Consider the following 19513-nt stretch of genomic DNA (forward strand, 5'->3'; position numbering starts at 1 on the left):
ATGAACCTCTAGAGCAGATTTGGGGGGTGCATGGGATCGTTAGGAAGATGAAACCCCACTGCCCTAGTGGCAGTCCGTTCCACAGGCATGTGACTGCCATTGTAAATTTGAGATTTTTGTTCCATTGTGCTATGTCCCACTGGTACAAAGATGTTGTTTCAATTGCATTTATTTTGACAACTAGTATAAGAAGCAGATGTAGCCTTGATTATGGACTGTTTGTATGTTACCAGAGTAGCATGAGAGCTACTGCTCCTGTAGCTCAATCCTATCCTGCTCCAATAACATTTGTAGGAAGCAGTCATGTGACTTGGGGTAGACAGGCATTATTTCACACTACATCAAAATAATTTATGTACTCAGAGTAGACCTATTGAAATTAATGGACCTAAAGTAGACATATCTACTAATTTCAGTGGATCTAGTCTGAGGAGGATGAAAATTGGATGCAACCCAGTGATGTTGGTGTGGGAAATACTCCTGATGCATGAGACTGCTTTATACAGACATTATTGTAGAATGTTTCTACAGTGCAGGTTTCATCTGCTCAGAAGCAGCAGCCACACTACTCAGGCAATATAACAACAGGTCTTGTGAGGAATGCATTGCAAGATTATCCGCCCCACCTTCCTGAAATGTAAGCATACCACACGACAGCATTAAAGCCTTTCTTGTCAGAGGAATGCTTCATACATACATTGTAACTTGTCACTGCATGCATTGAGTCTTGCCTCTCAAACAAGAATAAAAAAACACGCATAGGGTCAAAAATGTCTATTTGGGTCATATGTGTTTCCCAGAAGCCACAATTTCAAAACACACACACACACACTTCTTGGTAAGTAGCCAGTTGTCAGGCTGACTACAACCAGGCAAGGAAGCAGTTTTACTGTTTTTTCTTGTAGGCTGTCAGTGTGCCACAAATGATTAACATAGGCAGGGGTGGGCTAGTCAATATTTGTAAGACTTAGCTATCCTGCCTTCTCCTTCTGCAGCATTGAAGAAAATGAGGTAGCTCTTAAATATGCAGAGCTTTGTGAATCCAGAAGAGCTTAGGATGGTATCAAATGAGTTTCAGATAGTAAACACATCCTCAATCAGTGCACACAGAGTAAGCTGGGTGCACAAAATCAGACTATCTATACACACCCTCCCTCTATACACACCCTGCTAAATCAAAATGTGTGCAAATTGTTGCCACAAATTTAACACCCTAGAATACTTTTGTGCTTTTAAATGAATCCAAGTGACACTCAAGTATAAATTAAAGTCACTACAGATAGTGTGACACTGTGGGTTAAACCACAGAGCCTAGGGCTTGCCAATCGGAAGGTCGGTGGTTCAAATCCCCGCGACAGGGTGAGCACCCATTGCTTGGTCCCTGCTCCTGCCAACCTAGCAGTTTGAAAGCACACAGTGCAAGTAGATAAATAGGTACCGCTCTGGCGGGAAGGTAAACAGCATTTCCGTGCGCTGCTCTGGTTTGTCAGAAGCGGCTTAGTCATGCTGGCCACATGACCCGGAAGCTGTAGGCCGACTCCCTTGGCCAGTAAAGGGAGATGAGCGCCGCAACCCCAGAGTCAGTCACGACTGGACCTAATGGTCTGGGGTCCCTTTACCTTTACCTATAAAATAAGTACTTCAGAATCCCAATGAGTTGTTTTAGAGGAAGGACAATAATATCATTTACTTGTGAAATTAAGCCATATAAAAATGTGTATTATACAATGACAATTGAGTTAATGAAATCAGTTAATTCCAGTTTCATATCAAGGTGTGCACAATCCATAGAGTAGATTTCAGTATGAAAGTAAAACAGCTGTTAATATGCCCACTGAAATCAACAGAATTTCAAAAGAACTTGTTTGTCTGGGTCTTGCCTTATGTTGATAGTGGAATAAATTATTATAATTCAAAATCTCACCACCTTGGAAACAATGCTGCTGTAGTTTAACAAGGGGCATATTAAATGTTGCTGTCCTTAATTGTTTAAAATATAATTATATATCAGTCCTATGTTTGTATGCTTTGTTTGTCTAGCATGAAACCATTTTCATTTTCCATTGTTATCTTCTATATTCATAGGAACCAAAGAAAGTTCTCTTTTGATGGTCTAAGTTAATTCATGTGTACCAAAATGATGTGCTTCCTTACATAGCTGTTTTTTAGCACTTTCAGTTTCATGAAAAATAATGGCCTTTTAAATAGATTTCAGAAATATTGTATTGAAATGCAATAGAGTTCAAAACCAGAGTGTAAATGTTAAGATAGCCTATTGTAGCAATGACTATCACACCAAAAGAGGACTGTTCCCCAACAGCCCAGTATAGATTTTATTCTGCCACTTTAAACCATAGTTAAGGAGCAGGTCAGCAGAATTATTGGCCCCATCGTCTCCTACAATTTCACATGCAATTTCATATCCACTTCTCCCTTTTACCATGGTTTGTTGTTATGTGCTAACTGGACTCCCATTATAACTACAGTATGAAGCTGGTTTCCAATCCTAGGTGAGAAGAAATTTGGTTAGCACATGTGCATACATAACATTAAATCATGGTTAAATGGAAGGGAATGCACAAGCCCACAGCCCACTATAGATTTCTTAGGTTAACCTGCAATAGGTAATTACCTGCAGTAGGTAAATATGAGGGAAGGTTGCATTCCTAAATATTGATGGCTTTCTAACATATGGTTGGTGGCTGTACATGAAAGAGTATTTTTTCAAGCAATTAAACAGTACTAAACTTTTAAGGATTGATTGTTTTAGTATTAGTTGGTTAAGTTCCTCTCCCCCAACCGCTCCTACTGTGCATAGCAAATTATCAAGTCATGGTAACCTTGAGCAAAGCCCTTGCTAAAGTGATATGCAGGAAATAGTTGTTGTTGAAAAGCATTTATTACTGCACAGCATATGTGCCATGAAATACTTCGGAACATTGCAGAGATCAGTTGCATTGCAACTAGTTACACTATTGCTTTTTAGAATTGCAAGTTTAGCAACTAGACACTGCATGTTTCTATTTCACGTGCCTCATAGCTGAACTGTTTAGTGATCCACTGCTTTTAAATTTGCAATGGCAAATTATTCAAGCACCTGTTCAAGTATTTCAATGCTATGAACTAACTAGTTCACCTCATTATTGTCTAAAATAATTGTTCATTTTTGTTTTTACTGCTGTCATTTTTTGTGCTTGTCTCTCTTTCCCAGTGAGGGTTGTCGAAGAGAAAATACAATGAAGAATGTTGGATGTCGCAAGTATGCATTTAATTCCCTGCAACTGAAGGCTTTCCCCAAGTATTACAGGCCTCCTGAAGGAACTTATGGAAAAGTTGAATCATAAGATTACTCTGTCCTGTAATTAGTTGTTCCGTTAAAAACAAATGTGGATACACTCAATTTTAGTATATGAACTTTGACAACAATGTCAGAAAATTTTTTTTGTACGTTTCACTAGTTAATACCAAGCATGTACTTTTATTAAATTGGATTCCATAGGAAAAATATTATTTACTGACCCCTTATAACATGAAAATGTGATGACCGTCTGCTCATGTAACTAGCCATCAGTGTATGTAAGATGCCTGTTCCATTGATTTCTTACTTATATGCCTAAATAAGAAAGGTAATTCCTGGACTGTTGATGATTTTATGAATGATGTTTAGGCAACTGTTTCACACATCTTTTTATACTGATTTGATTTGAGATTAAGACTTTCATATAATACTTTTTTAAAAAACCTCAGACTTTGTAAATAGTAAATGAATTGGATGTGAGGCAGTTTGATAAGTTGCAAGCAGCATTGTTATGCAGGAGAAGCTAAAACTCAGTTTTTAAGACAGTGCAGCACAGTAATATAAATGCCAGGACCTTAAAATGTTTTCCTTTATGTAGGACACTATCATATAAGTGGTGTGTACTATACAGCATCAGGAATTGACACAAAGCCCAGATTAAAAACTGGACCGGACCCATGATTCTTTCAGTTGTCTTTAGAAATTTTATAATTCTATACCTTTGAAAAGTAGGCTCAAGGAAGAGAGAGTTGCACAGGGCAAAATAGTTAGTGAATAGCCTGGGCAGAGGCCTGAAAAGACAAGGTACACATTCTTAACTGGCTGGTATTGTAAATTAGATACAAAAGTGCATTCTGGTTTGGCCTCTGAAGTGCCAAGGAGGCTGAGTCCTCTGCATATCTGCATCATCAGAGGCATCCAACCTATTTCAGTTTGCGCCTCTTTCTGTTTATATCCATCAGCTTACTGCACACAGCAATGCCATTCAGTGGAAGACAAATATTCAGAAGCGCGCTCTCTCTCTTTTTTTCATGCACAAGATGATATTATACAACTTCACTTGTGGAAGCAGCTGTTTGATGTTTGCAAGCCTTTTGCCAAGTATGCTTGCTGGATTTACAGCTTGGTTCTAGGACTGAATGAGATGCACTTTAACCATTTGGAATTGGTGGTTCCTTACTTTCCTCTCTGTCTTCAGCCTTTCAAATATGTTTACTGTATTATATTTAACTTTTACTAGGAGTAAACCCATTGATATTAAAGGCCATGACTAACTTAGACCCATTAATTTCAGTGAGTCTACTCCCCATAATAGTTAAATACAGCCCATAGGTTATGAAAACTATGAAGTACATAAGGGATTCCTACTTTCAGATCATTGATTTAAACAAAAGCCAAATGTTTCTCATGACCCCATAATTCATTGATGATAAGGCTACGCACTGAACTGGTATGGGTGTAACACTAAACCATAGTTCAGTGTTATGTGAATGAGCTTTAGGCTCACACCTCCATAATTACAACTCTGATGAGGAGTGGGAACTTCTTCTTTTTAAACCAGATGCAGTTTATTGTTATCAGGTGTGCCAACTTGAATAAAATATTGGGGGCCCAGGCAAATCCTACCCCACATAATTGATCACGTGACATGGCACATGCACACCATTTGAATGGCAATACCCATCAACTTTGGGAGGGCCCAGCCCCCTCAAATATTTTTTTTTTGGGGGGGGGGACTTCGGACCCTAGGAGTCGGCTCCTATTATTGTTATGCCCCAAAGGAACAGACAGTTTAAACTATGGTTCACTGAAACAAGTCTGGCCAAAATCATAGCTTATGATATACAGTGGTGCCTCGCAAGACGAAATTAATTCGTTCCGCAAGTCTCTTCGTCTTGCGAGTTTTTCGTCTTGCGATGCACGGTTTTCCATAGGAATGCATTGAAAATCAATTAATGCGTTCCTATGGAAACCGCCTTCCCCCGACCTCTTCTGGCGGGCGGCATTTTAAAATCGCCCGGGACAGCGGAGGACTTCTCCGCTGTCCGGGGCGATTTAAAAGCCCCTGGGAAGGCAGGCAGGGGGGACAAAGACTTTTGCCCCCCGCCTGCCTTCAGAAGAGGTCCAGGACAGGCTTCGCGGACCTCTCCGCAAGCAGCGGGAGCGCTCCTTGCGGAGAGTTGCCAGCGCGCCCAGGCTTCGCGGCCCCGCCGCCCGGCTTCGGGACATCGTTCCGATGCCGGGCGGCGGGGGGAGGCTTTCTCGCCCCGCCGCCCAGCATCGGGACGATGCCCCGAAGCCGGGCGGCGGGGGGAGGCGTTCCTGCCCCGCCGCCCGGCATCGGGACGATGCCCCGAAGCCGGGCGGCGGGGGGAGGCTTTCCCGCCCCGCCGCCCAGCTTCGGGACATCGTTCCGATGCCGGGCGGCGGGGGGAGGCTTTCTCGCCCCGCCGCCCAGCATCGGGACGATGCCCCGAAGCCGGGCGGCGGGGGGAGGCGTTCCTGCCCCGCCACCCGGTATCGGGACGATGCCCCGATGCCGGGCGGCGGGGGGAGGCGTTCCCGCCCCGCTGCCCGGCTTCGGGACATCGTTCCGATGCCGGGCGGCAGGGGGAGGCTTTCCCGCCCCGAAGCCGGGCGGCGGGGGGAGGCGTTCCCGCCTCGCCGCCCGGCATCGGGGCATCGTTACGATGCCGGGCGGCGGAGGGAGGATTTCCCGCCCCGCCGCCCGGCATCGGGGCATCCTTCCGAAGCCCGGCGGCGGGAGGAGGTGTCCCCGCCCCGCCACCAGGCTTCGGAGGAGGTCCGAGGACAGCGGGGAAGACGCGCTGCGCTTCCCCACTGTCCCGGAGATTTCCCTATGGGCTGTCGTCTTGTGAAACAAGCCCATAGGGAAATTCGTCTTGCGACGCGCCTCCAAAACGGAAAACCCTTTCGTCTAGCGGGTTTTCCGTCTTGCGAGGCGTTCGTCTTGCGAGGTACCACTGTAGTGGTACCTCAGGTTAAGTACTTAATTCATTCTGGGGGTCCGTTCTTAACCTGAAACTGTTCTTAACCTGAAGCACCACTTAAGCTAACAGGGCCTCCTGCTGCCGCCGCGCTGCCAGAGCACGATTTCGGTTCTCATCCTGAAGCAAAGTTCTTAACCCAAGGTAATATTACTGGGTTAGCGGAGTCTGTAACCTGAAGCGTATGTAACCCGAGGTACCACTGTACTGGCTTGTCTCAACAAATCTTAGTTTAAGCTAACCATTTATCCCTTTTGGACAGAACAATAAACTGCTGCTTGTTAAAGACAGGAAGTGGAAGTTTCCAAGCTACTCCTCAAACTTCTGTTTAAGGCAGGAAGTTAATGCATCTCTTCTCCTCCTTGGGCTACCCTGGAGGAGGAGCACATGGAAGAGGAGATAGGAGTCTATCAGTTTGAGAGAGACACTGCTGCTTGTTCACATAATGCTAAATTGTAGTTCAGAATTATTGTCTTCCAATGGGAGATGCTCATGTGAAAAGCCGCTATTAACAAAACTACCCTTTAGAAAGACACTCATGAATATTAATTGATTGCACCAGTACAAAAAGCAAATGTGTGAATAATGCTTAAGGTGGAACAATACAGTCTTCTGTTGATATGTAACCAGCAGCAAAACAAAAGTGAAATTAAGCACTGATTTTTTAAAATCACGTCATGCTTAATCTTCTGTAGAGTTATTTAATCCAGTATATAATAACCATTATAACATTTTCATACTAAGACTGTAACCCAGAACAAACATCTACACTTTTAAAGTCTACTTAAATTAGTGGTGTTTATGTATAATAACTATGTTTAGGATCATGGGCCCTGTAATGGAAATGGGAAATGTGGTTCAGTTATTCTCCACAAAATAAGAAACCGGTATACATGGGACATTTTCCAATTCTGTGTTACTTCTCCCAGCTATTTATATTTGCACTTTAATTTCGCAAAGGTTTTCATTGTTTATTCTAGGCCTACAGACATTTGTTATACTATTTGCTTTTTGCAGTTTGATGGCTTAGCTGTGTTGTTACATGTGCTAGTCATGATTTTCCACTAATCATGATTTTGGTGAACTAGTCTTTTATTGCTGTTTTAGCCTTGTTTGCAGTTTCGGTGTTATGAATGCTATGTAACATGTTTAACCTTGGAACTCTGCACCAAGTGTAAACGTTTTTGGTCCATGTTGAAATTGTACTATTGGGAAAACTTATCCTGATATAGCATAAATGTGCATTATTTTGTATTTATTTTATGTTCACCACTCAATGTATTTTTTGTACATATTAATCATGTACTTAAACACTTAAGTTATTATTTTTCAGCTTTGGAGGAAGGGCTACTGAAAAGATTTCAGTAATTTAATGATTCTCTAAAACTTTGGCAAGCAATGTTTTTAGACACAGAATACTGTCAGCCATCTCTTGGAGCCATAGGGTGTATTTCCCCATTCTTTTAATGGGAAAGGGAAGCTGAAACTTTAGGCCAGATTGGCTAGTATAAATGTTCAGGATCAGATTTCTAGCTATGCCCCTTCTAAATAACAGTGAGCCTTTATTTTACATGCCTACTTGAATTACACTACAGAAAATTGTTTGTTTTTACAATGTTTCATTCACTTTGGTGAGGCTCTGTGGATAGAAATGCATTATATAGCATTGCAATACTTATATGAAGAAGTCCAAACTCCCCATATGTGTCCTTTGAAACCCTCACTTTTTTTAAGATACCAAGCTATAGTACTGCATTAATTATAGGAAAGGGATACAATATTCTGATTATCTTTGGGTTGTTTGCAATATGTAGAACAACTTTGTCCATGTAATATTTTATAAAGACAATTTGACATATGCATAGATAGGATTCCATTGAGGACAAACTGAATAGAGCTTAATGAAAAATGGAAAACTCTGAAAACATAAATCCATATTAGGAAACTTCATTTAATTGTTTTATTTGAGTGACAGATTGCACAGAAAAGGCATTCTTAAGGAATACTATAACATGAAGTTCTAACTAATTTTTTTTAGTACATTTTAGAAATGAAACCTACTAAAGGGGTATAAAAGAAACTGCTGCTAAGTCTGTCTGTCTCTGTTCTATTAAAACACCCACAGCACAGTTGCCTTTTGGGTTTCATTTATGTATGTAGAGCTATTGTAAAATAGAGCACTGTTTTTGTCTCAACACAGTTGTATTTGCCAAGCTTGGTGCATTGAAAAGTTTATTTTATTTATTTGTTTTGGGGCAGTATTAATATACCATAAACATATGATTACTGTTTTATATAGTCAATTCTTCCAATCCATGTATGCTGTACATGTGCTAGTCTTTAGGGATAAAATAATAATAAAGAACTGACAAGAATGCTGAGATTAGTATTTTTGTTTCATTAAAAAAAAAAGATAAAATACATTGCAACTTTCAAGGCTTTAGGACCTCTATTATATTATACTTTCTAGGGTTTTCCTACTAGCAGGGGTGTTGGGATTTTCTGGGCCCAGTACACTGTATCTGGACTGGGACCAGTGACCACTTGCAAAAGAGGATGCAAACTTGCATGCAACTTGCATGTGCAAATCTATGTTCTCTTTTTGCAGATGGAGGGTCCCAAAATATAACTTCTTGGGGGTACAACCACCCTGGAAAGATGCATCCTGGTTGCTAGGAAAAAGCAACACATCTTCCAAGGGCAGCGGGCCTGGATAGATCAGTTGGTTACGGCAAACCAACCAGATGGCCAGGTTATATATAAAATAATTATTAATCCATGGAGGTCCTAAAAGACTGCAGTTTTCCCCATCCCTTTTCCTATTTCTGTCGCCTGGTATCCAAACAACTCACTCATCAATCGCAGCTCTGACTTTGCTCAAAGGCTAAATACATGGGTGGAAATTTCAGAGAAATTGCTTAGATGTGTACCTTTCTTTCGTCCGTCCCCCCCTTTTGTCCTTTTAATGAAAGTATGGCCACCTGCTAGTGTGGGTTCAGTACATCAGTATCCCTATACCTCTCTCTCAGTGTAACTGCCTACAAGTGGTTGCATTTTGTTTTAAATTTTTATTTAAAGATTTGTTTTTATTGTTGATAAAGGTGGTCCTACTATTGTGCCTTTATTAATAAGGAGAAATAGACATTTTATTTTTTTATCAGTATATATAGGGCCAAATCTTTGTGTGGCTCACAATGAATATAAGCTAAAGATGCTGTTTGGTACAATATATTGCAGAGATGGTATAGAATGATTTATAATTTAAGGGATTTGAGATTTAGGATATAAGGCCATACATCTTATGTTTATCAAACAGCAGCCTCCCCCACCCCCCACCAAAAAAAGCAAACCACTTCTGAAATTAAGGGAACTCGGTGTTACATAGTATATGACAAGGGGTTGCTGATCTAATAATCTAAGGGGGAGTAAAAAAAAAAGTCCACTGGTATACCCAAGCCTTTGGTCCTGCATAAAGTATTATTTATATAGCACTAGCAAGATGTATGGCTATGGCTGTGCTCATGGTCTTACAATCAAAAATTTGACATGGAACTTACTTTAATGCAAACCAGAAAAGAATGTGATTTTGGGTACACATACTTAAGACTCAATTACAGGCATAGTTGTAATGTGGCATGGTAACCAGGGGGCTAAACCAAAGGCTTCACATAAGTGGATTTTGAGGATGCAGGCCAGCAAAGGGGAAGGGGGTGGAATCTTCTGAAGGAGCAGAAAACCTCTGGCTGGCTGAAGGGGTGACAATGGAGGACTGAAGGCCACAAACATGGACATATTTGAGGGGCTGTGTCTCCGTCCACTGCTCACCTACCCACTGCCATTCTCCCCATATTAACCGCCTTCCCATGCAACTATTAAGCTCACTTTTCACTTTCCCAAACCACTTTCTAAAGTCACTTTCCTGTTCCACAGCCCTGCTTTGTACCCATTTTCACACACACGTCCCTGGTAACTTCCTGCATCTTCCTCCTTCCACACATTGCAACTACTAAGCACCCTTTTCATTTTCTGCCCAGTTATGAAGCCATCATCCCCTTCTATTCTTCAGATGCTGTCATGATCCTGGCTTTCATGTTCAGCCCCCATTCCTACGCCTTCTACTGCCCCCCTTTTTGCAAGCCCCTTTGCACCCCCAATTTTCCCTTCACTCCTTTTCCCCTTCACCCTCCTCCTTACTTTTCTCAACTCACCTCTGCACACAGACCACCCCCATTTCCATCCTGATCCGCCTATACTGCAGACCCCTTTGCGCACATACCCCACACTGATATATGTTACTGTATCTTTAAGATGAATAGAATATTAAGAGCAAGTCTGCCAGTTAGCTTATTCAGCTAAGGGTCCAGTTGATAGATGTTGTACATATATGGATGTTTGCTTGTTAGTTAAACATCTGTACTACATTACACACTGAATCTGGAAATTCATGTTGAAAACAACAAATGATATCAGAAGTGGGGGGGGGGGAAATACATTGCAGAAAGGTACTATGGTATATTTGAGGGCTCCACATTCTTTCTCTCTCACACATGAGGCAGCTGAGGAATGGAAGAGGGAGAAGTCTTAAGTACAATGAAGTGAGTGATGCTGAAAGAAAAACATTGCTTTAAACAATGGCAGAACTTTGAAGAAAGTGTTCCCATTGTTATTTAAAGTCACTATTGTCCTTTTCATGCAGTTTGTCTATTAACTTTGCTAACTCTGCAATGGGAATGGGAACTCTTTACAATATATTTGCAGAAACAACAGAAAGAAATGGTCTCATTGGCAGGATTTAAATAAACATTTACAACTTTATTTACAGAGAACAAGAAGTATAACAATGTGATAACATAATACTGTATATAAACAGCAGAATGTATCATTTGATGTAATAAACCAGAAATGGTATTTGAAAGAAATCAACAGGGAGGGGGGAAATTGGAAAATGTATGTTCAGCAATGATATTGAATACTTGTTTTGAGAAAAGAAAATCAATAAAAAAGTTTTTTTTATATAAAAAAAACTTTGAATAAAGTGGGGGTGGGAAAATATTGAGAGGAAAATGGTACAGAACTTTGATGAGGCACTACAAATTCTCCGATGGGGACTGCACTATGAGGTTTTTACATTATTATTGCATAGATAAGAACGAAATGACCAAGCAACAAGAGATGTGAATGATCTTGGCAAGAGAGTGCTGGATGAGGAAACCAAGATGAGAGAATGGAAGGACAGCAATGAGAAAGTTACCGCAGTCTAGGCAACAGATGAACTGAGGGTTAGACTCCAAGTGTTAAACTCCCAATTGGGACCTAAAACATGTCAAAGCCTTTAAACAGCTCACAAAACAGCCGTCACTCAAAAGAAAGAAAAAGTCTCTACATGATAAACTGAAACACCAGATTATCTATGGGAACATATCTATAGTCCATGGGAACAAATCTGAGAGAAAGCAGAGTTTATTTTTTAATGAACAAAATATAGTCCTAATCAAAAAAAAGAAACTGATGGTAAGATAAATATACCACACATGATAAATATTAACATTAGCAAGGCATCCAAGAAAAATTGATGTCAAAGTAGCTCACCAAACAATGCTCTGATCACGCAATGAGCTGCTGAACAGGAATGATGGCTAGCTATTTGGAAAATCCATTTTATATACATTTCTGGACACAAAGAACTGTCTGACTTTGCTTGCATGCATGGCTTTTAATAAAAACATGAAAGATAAACATTATATTTCCAATGGCAGATATCCTATACAGGTGATACCAAAAGCCATAGGATTTTATGACAGCACACAGAGAAAGTGCATAAAGAAAGAACAGGTCCCTGAGGGATGCTAACTGAGACAGGGAAGGCAGAGGAAGTCTCTCTTCCTATGGTTATATTGAAGAATCAAAAACAAAAAAAAAATTCCTTCCAGTAGCACCTTAAAGACCAACTAAGTTAGTTCTTGGTATGAGCTTTCGTGTGCATGCACACTTCTTCAGATACCAAGAAGAAGTGTGCATGCACACGAAAGCTCATACCAAGAACTAACTTAGTTGGTCTTTAAGGTGCTACTGGAAGGAATTTTTTTTGTTTTGACTATGGCAGACCAACACGGCTACCTATCTGTAATTGAAGAATCAATTAGACAGGTAGCTCTTTTTTACCTAGCCAAGGTAAATACCAGGATTCCATGCGTTTTCTGTTGCAGAATATCTAATGCCTCTACATATTTTTCTTTGCCCTTCTGAGTAATAAAATATAACTTTCTAGAGGGGTGTGGACAGTTGCCTATCTTTTTTTTTTTAATATATTTTATTAAATTTTGACATAAATATATTTCACAAACGTACAAAAGACAAAATGAAAAAGAAAAAACAGAGAAAAAGATAAAAAGAGGAAAAAAAGAAAAAAAGAAAAACACGAAAAACATACAACTTTAAATGACATTGATCGACTTCCCCTTATCTCGATTTCGGAAAATATTACCTTGTTTATCTATCTGCTGTGTCTATTCCTTAATAAAACTTTTTATGTAGTAAGCGTTATCTCATGCCTACTGTGATTTCTGTAAGTACATATATGTTTCTGATCAACATTTTGATTTTCCTTTTATCTCTATTTCCATATATATCCTAAATTTATCCCATTCATTATTAAATTTTGCACTTCTTTGATTTCTTATTTAGCCAACTCCAAATAATCGGATAATTTAAGTTGCCACTCCTTTAGTGTTGGGATTTTTGGTGTTTTCCAGTACTGTGCTATGAGGGTTCTGGCGGCCGCCATTGCATATTGAAAAAAGGTTCTATCTTCTTCTTTGATATCCTTACCAATTATCCCCAGCAGGAAGGCTTTGGGTTTTTAAACAAACGTATATTTGAGAATTTTTAAAAATTCATTATAGATGGATTCCCAAAATTTTTTGAGAATCTCGCACGTCCACCACGTATGGATGAAATCGCCCTCCTTGCTCATACATTTCCAACACAATTTATCGCCTGTTCTATACATTTTATGTAGTTTTACCGGCGTTATGTACCATCTGTACATCATCTTATATATGTTTTCCTTTAGTGTCGTGCATGCTGAGAAATTCATATCTTTACACCACAATGCCTTCCATTTGTCAAACTCTATGTTGTACCCTAGGTCTACTGCCCACTTCACCATCACATCCTTTACTTCCTCGTCCTTGGTGTCCCACTCAAGCAACTGATTGTACATTTTTGATAATAATTTTGTTTTACTTTCTATTATTTCAATCTGAAATCTAGATTTCTTGTCATTTATTCCGATCTTATTATCTTCTCTCCACATTGAATTAATTTGATGGTATTGAATCCAGCCAGTCAGCTTGCTTTTTATTTCTTCGTAAGGTCTAATCCTCCACCCGGATTCTGTTTTGGTTAGTAAATCTTCATATGTCCATCTTTCCCCCTCAATGTTTGATCTTTTAATTGTTAAAATGTCTATTGGTGATAACCACCAGGGCGTTTTCTGCTCCAACAATTTTTTGTTCCTTTCCCACACTTCCAGCAGTGGTCCTCTGAAAATGTGGTTAGAAAAACCTTTATGAACCCTTCCTTTGTCTCGCCATAAATAGGCATGCCAACCGAATCTATCTATTTTGACAGGGTTAAGTGCTAAAATGGAGCATGACTTTCCTTCTCATACTACCAAGCTTGGGCAACTAATAGACTTGTACTAATAGACTTTGCCCTATTGATTGACTTCATATCAGATCCATTAACCAGTGATACCCTTAGTTCTTCTAAGTGTTTTGCTTCTTGGGTGCTGTAAGGAGTCCATGAGATCATATATTCCTGATCCCCTCCCCCCCTTTTTTTTGCTTTTAGACCTCATCTACACTATACATTTAAAGAAGTATTATGCCACTTTAAACAATCATGGTTTCCTGCAAATAACCCTGGGAACTGTAGTTTGTTACTAGGAGAACCCCTTCTCCTCAAAGATCTACAGTTTCCAGAGTCCCCTGGGAAGAAGGATTGCTTATTAAACAATTGGAAATATTACTCTCTCACACACTGATTTATAGTGCAAGGCTTTCAGTGCCAAATCAGGAAATCCAGTAATGGATAGCCAATAGAGCATGTAGTTTGGCCCTAAGAGTATTTATTAATTTTGAGTGATTTATATAATCACTTCTCTCTAATTGTTGAGGAGACTTAATATAACCCTACCGTTTATTATGTGAGTGGTAAATATTAACTTACATGCCCTTATAAAATGTGTTAGCTCAGGTCAAGTTCCACTGGGTTAGAAGGTAGCAATCAAACATCGGCCTGAAAAGAATTTCACCAATACCAGGTAAGAACACACATTTTAAGTTTAGCTTTTGGGAGGGAAAAAAAAGATAATGTGCTGAGGAGCGTGGGTGGGAAAGAGAAAAAACATTTGACTGTTGCAAAGTACCATATGTCATTATGTGGATCTGATGTCTGGTTTGTATCACCAAGTATATAATTTTCAGTTTAAGTGTGTTTGATAGAGCTCTGAGGCAAATAAAATAAAATAAATTCATGAAGGTAATGGAACAGTAATAGTAATAATACAACCACAATGAACTGTGGAGTATATCATTTTTGGGCTTTATAAGCTCCCAGATTTATATTACATCCTAAAATATAGAGGCATTGTAATACTACTGTCAGCTATTAATAGGTCATGTTCTCCCTAAACAAAGAACTGTAATAGTGAAAGTAGTGAATGAACCAAGATATACCGTATTTTTTGCTCTATAAGACTCACTTTTTCCCTTCTAAAAAGTAAGGGGAAATGTGTGTGTGTCTTATGGAGCGAATGCAGGCTGCGCAGCTATCCCAGAAGCCAGAACAGGAAGAGGGATCGCTGCTTTTGCTGCGCAGCAATCCCTCTTGCTGTTCTGGCTTCTGAGATTCAGAATATATATATATATTTTCCTCCTCCAAACACTAGGTGCATCTTATGGTCTGGTGTGTTTGTTAGAGCGAAAAATACGGTAATTTTGTGTGTGCTGCAGAATCAGCTTTGAAGGTGGGTTATTTATTTATCTAGGAAATCTCATTACACATACATTTAACACAAGAAAATGAGTAATACAAGAAACTTAGATGGCTTTGAATTCACTTTGTCAGCTATACCATCAAGACAAATGCTAGGGCAGATTTCAGTGTGTTTATTTAAATATTTTATTATACTACCTTTCATAAAAATATCCCAAGGCAATTCACAAAAAAACAAAAAACAAAAAATACAACAACAACAACAAAAATAGGATAAACTCAATACGCAGGTATTAATAGCCAGCAAAGGTCTAGAATAAAAAGTATTTAGCAAGTGCTAAACACCCAAACACAGATGGCGCTGTGGGTTAAAGCCTCAGCGCCTAGGACTTGCCGATCGAAAGGTCGGCGGTTCGAATCCCTGCGGCGGGATGTGCTCCCGCTGCTCGGTCCCAGCGCCTGCCAACCTAGCAGTTCGAAAGCACCTCCGGGTGCAAGTAGATAAATAGGGACCGCTTACCAGCGGGAAGGTAAACGGCGTTTCCGTGTGCAGCTCTGGCTCGCCAGAGCAGCGATGTCACACTGGCCATGTGACCCGGAAGTGTCTCCGGACAGCGCTGGCCCCTGGCCTCTTAAGTGAGATGGGCGCACAACCCCAGAGTCTGTCAAGACTGGCCCATACGGGCAGGGGCAGGGGTACCTTTACCTTTACCTTTAAACACCCAAAACATGAGGTGTTTGCCTTATCTCTGAGAGGAAATCGTTCCATAGGCCACCACAACAAGAGGGACCTCTGCAGGTTGCAATGCAACCAGGAAGACCTCACTGGAAGATCTGAATGACCGGATATACGTACTGTTATTTATATTGGGATCTTAAAGGCACTTGAGGACAGTTTCTGACACCGGCCTATTTTAGCAGTTGCTTTTACCTTCAGGCCAAATTCCCTAAACCTCCATCCCAGCCAAATACACCCACAGCCCTGGAGAACCAATGGGTATAAGCTACCTCTGAAACTCAAAGCTCCTCTGGTTGTACTTCTGATTCCTTGGACAGTTTAGCCAATTTAAAAAAACCTACTTGTATCATGCTCTTCTGGTAAGATTTTTATATAGGGCAGCTTCTCAGACCAATTCATCCTCCGGCTCCTTTCTCCTTATCTTCACCAGATGCGTATTAATAACAGAGTATTAATATTCAGGCCTTAGCTTTTCTCCTCACACTACCTTCCTCAACTCCATCAAAGTTCAACTGTCCTTAACCAACAGTTAATGTCCAACCATAAAACTGCTGGACAATTGGAGTCTGCTGCCACCCAGACCAATCAGAAAGAAGTTACCTGACCAAGGAGCCGCCCAATAAATTCTCCCAGAGATCATCTCTCCCCCCAGAACCTATCACCAAGCAGCTACTGTTTATTATTATTATTATTATTATTATTATTATTATTATTATTATTATTATATTTGTATATAGTCTGTGTATACACACACACCTGTAGATCTCAATGTGGTTCACAACATCAAAATACAAGATAAAAACACAATAAAAACAACAACACAAACCAATAACACCCCTCCCCCACAAACATTTGAAAGGGTACGGGATGTTAATCAGCCCAAGGCCTGGTTGAAGAGGAACATTTTGCCTGGTGCCTAAAGGCGTATAATAGGCTTGCAACACACACAATAACGACACAAACATCAAACTTCGACAATCACAGAAGTCACATAACCATGGGGCTAATAATGACTCGTAAGCTACTTTGCAGTATTTCAGCACAAAAAGGGGAGTGTGGCAAAAGGAGGGATGCACTGAACAAACAAAGGTGCCCAGGTATTACTCACCTGCAGGAGTCTGGTGGCTGCTGCTACTTCTAGTAGCATTCTGGGGTGCCAGTGGTGAGCCAAAGATAGAGTATGTTCTCTACAGCATCTGATTAAAAAGAAAGAAAGAATTATTTAAGGAGTCTAGAGTCTTTTCTATGAACATAGCCCTAGAATTCGGAAATATGCCACCCATCTTCCAGCAATTTAAAAAAAGGCACACGCCTTCAAGATAAGGCATGCCTGATACTTCCTTTCCATAGTGCATGCTTTCTGCGATCCCCTGTATGGGACAGCTGCATATATTCCTGCATTACAGGGCGGCTGGACTAGATGACCCTCGGGGTCCCTTCCAACTCTCTCTAATTCTAACTTCGGGTTGGCACGCCCTGAAGAGGAGTGTGCTGCAGCAGCAACTCTGGAAAGGTGATGTGGAGGATTCAACATGGGCTGTGGTGGGGACAGGAGGATCAGGAATAAAAAAAAATGGAGAGTTCCTCACAATTCACAAGGTATAGCTTCTGGCTGAACAAGCTGCTCATTATTACTCATGAAGCTACAGGTGCTGCTTCCATTATTACATTTGCAACCTACCCCCCCCCCCCGTGATAGGAATTTTATGGTCTTAGATATATGGTAATGTTCATAAGTGTACCAACCAAGCATGTACATAGATCAACACGTACATAGATCAACGGAAGACCGACCTGGAACCATTTTGATTCCTAAACTAAGCAAATATTTTCTCTGCTAGGTGAAAGTGGGAAACCTCCCCATTGTCTCTTTCCTCACAAATCCTGTCTTAAGGGCAATTTTAAGATATGAATAGGGTGTGAACCTGTGAGGTGGCCCAGGAACTAAGTATTTATCATTACAAAAGACTAGCCAGGCTCCCCAGGAAATCCAAACAAGTAACCTGCCAGACAGGAGAAAAACAAGATTCAAATTTCTGTTTAGACCGCCTTTTCTGTGATGTAGGCGTGATGTATCTGAGGGGTGGTCTTAGGTTACACCCCTTCTGTGATGTATGTATGATGATTCTGGGGTGGTCTTGATCTACAGGGGGGCAATTTCAAAAGTCTTTATAAGGTTTTGCGCGCCATTTTTCTGGGTTCCTCCTCCTCTCCTGCGGGTGTTGCAACAGATCAATAAAGATCAATCTTACTAGCTGCTTTGCTTCTCAATATTCTCTGGTTGGCCTCTGTGATCTTCTCCTACCAATAGGGAACCTATGTAAGGACTCTATATGGGCTCTTGGATACCCCATAAGGGAAAGGGGCATTTTTTGTTTACAACACTGCGCCCCCCCCCTCCAGGCAAGGGTACAAAGATAACCACCTGCACCTTATTGACATTCTGCTTCAGGCCACGACCGTCGTCCTAACTGAGACCACCCCCACCCCGGCTGCGGCCAGCAACACACACAGGCAGACCTCGACGGCCCCCCCCCTCCACCCCAGGCTATGCGTTTTCAGCCCCTATCCCTCCTCCCCACGGCGAAAAAAGCCGTTACGCGTGGAGGCGAGCGCTTGCCTTCTGCAGCTTAGGCCGCGGCTGCCATAGCAACGGCGCCGACCAGCCTCCCGTCCCTGTCCCTCTCACCTCGCGCGAACTCGTGGACGAAGCGACTCGTGATTGGCCAGCTTGCCTCTCTGTGAGCAGCGGGAGGCCTTTCGGCGCGCGACAACGAGAGTGAACCGCGGCCGCTCTCTCTCATTGCAGGTAAGAGGCGGGGGCGGGGGGGGCGGCGTGAAAGAGAGGAGCCCGCTATTCATTGGAGGGTCGGGGGAGAAAGAGCCCGCCCCCGACGTTGCTCCCTGCGGCCGGGTTGGAAGGAAGGTGGTCCTGGCCACGTGCTCGCTCCCTCGCTCGCACCTGCAGGCTGTTTAATTTATTGGCACGCGGGCGGCCACGTTTTCCCCCTCTGGGACGTTTTGTCCAAATGTTTGTCGTGGCTTTTGCTTTCTAACCCACTCAGGTTTGCCCCACCCCCAAAATAAACCCCCCATCTTTTTACAGAAAAACAGTTCCCCCCCCCGTAAAACAATATTTGTAACAGAGTTTGCTAAAGCAAATCTTGTCAGAAATGAACGACGGATTTTTAAAAACCAGCTAAATGCAAAATATCTTTAAAGACCTTAGCCAACTTGTCTCAATTATATATTGCTTTATACATACTACATCGTGGTCAATTTCCACGTTATCTCTGCCGTTGTCGCATTTTGCCCTGATGCCGTGCAACAGCTGCATAAGAGGCAGAAAATCCATTAAGTACAGTTACTCCCTGTAATCTTCGTCCTCGTCATCATTGTTACTACGGTACTTTACACTGTATGCTGTTTTCTCAAGGAGATGTGCCCAAAGCAGCTTAGCAACACAGC

The 19513-nt window shown here is 41.3% G+C and overlaps 1 protein-coding gene and 1 long non-coding RNA gene across 8 annotated transcripts in view; one reads left to right on the forward strand and one right to left on the reverse strand.

Annotated features, from left to right (window-relative positions):
- INPP4A (inositol polyphosphate-4-phosphatase type I A) overlaps positions 1–3505 on the forward strand; it is a gene marked incomplete at its 5' end in the record, with an annotated part of 53715 nt that extends 50210 nt beyond the window's left edge. For all 5 annotated transcript variants that reach the window (XM_081907792.1, XM_081907795.1, XM_081907793.1 and 2 more), the window contains one exon: positions 3212–3505. In XM_081907792.1, the coding sequence (XP_081763918.1) occupies positions 3212–3344 (133 nt within the window). In that variant the 3' untranslated portion in view covers positions 3345–3505. The remainder of the gene's footprint in view (positions 1–3211) is intronic.
- LOC309368037 overlaps positions 1–19513 on the reverse strand; it is a 40899-nt gene that overhangs the window by 20445 nt on the left and 941 nt on the right. The window contains exons 2-3 of one of the 3 annotated variants that reach the window (XR_014167500.1): positions 18735–18842; positions 17154–17241 (exon numbers count right to left, since the gene is read on the reverse strand). This is a non-coding gene — a long non-coding RNA (uncharacterized lncRNA). Of the gene's footprint in view, positions 1–17153; positions 17242–18476; positions 18566–18665; positions 18843–19513 lie in introns of those variants that run through there. The other 2 variants (XR_014167501.1, XR_014167502.1) reach the window with 2 other exon arrangements.

Source organism: Podarcis melisellensis (assembly GCF_964234715.1).
Source record: "Podarcis melisellensis genome assembly, chromosome: 4".
Classification (NCBI taxonomy): Eukaryota; Metazoa; Chordata; class Lepidosauria; order Squamata; family Lacertidae; genus Podarcis; species Podarcis melisellensis.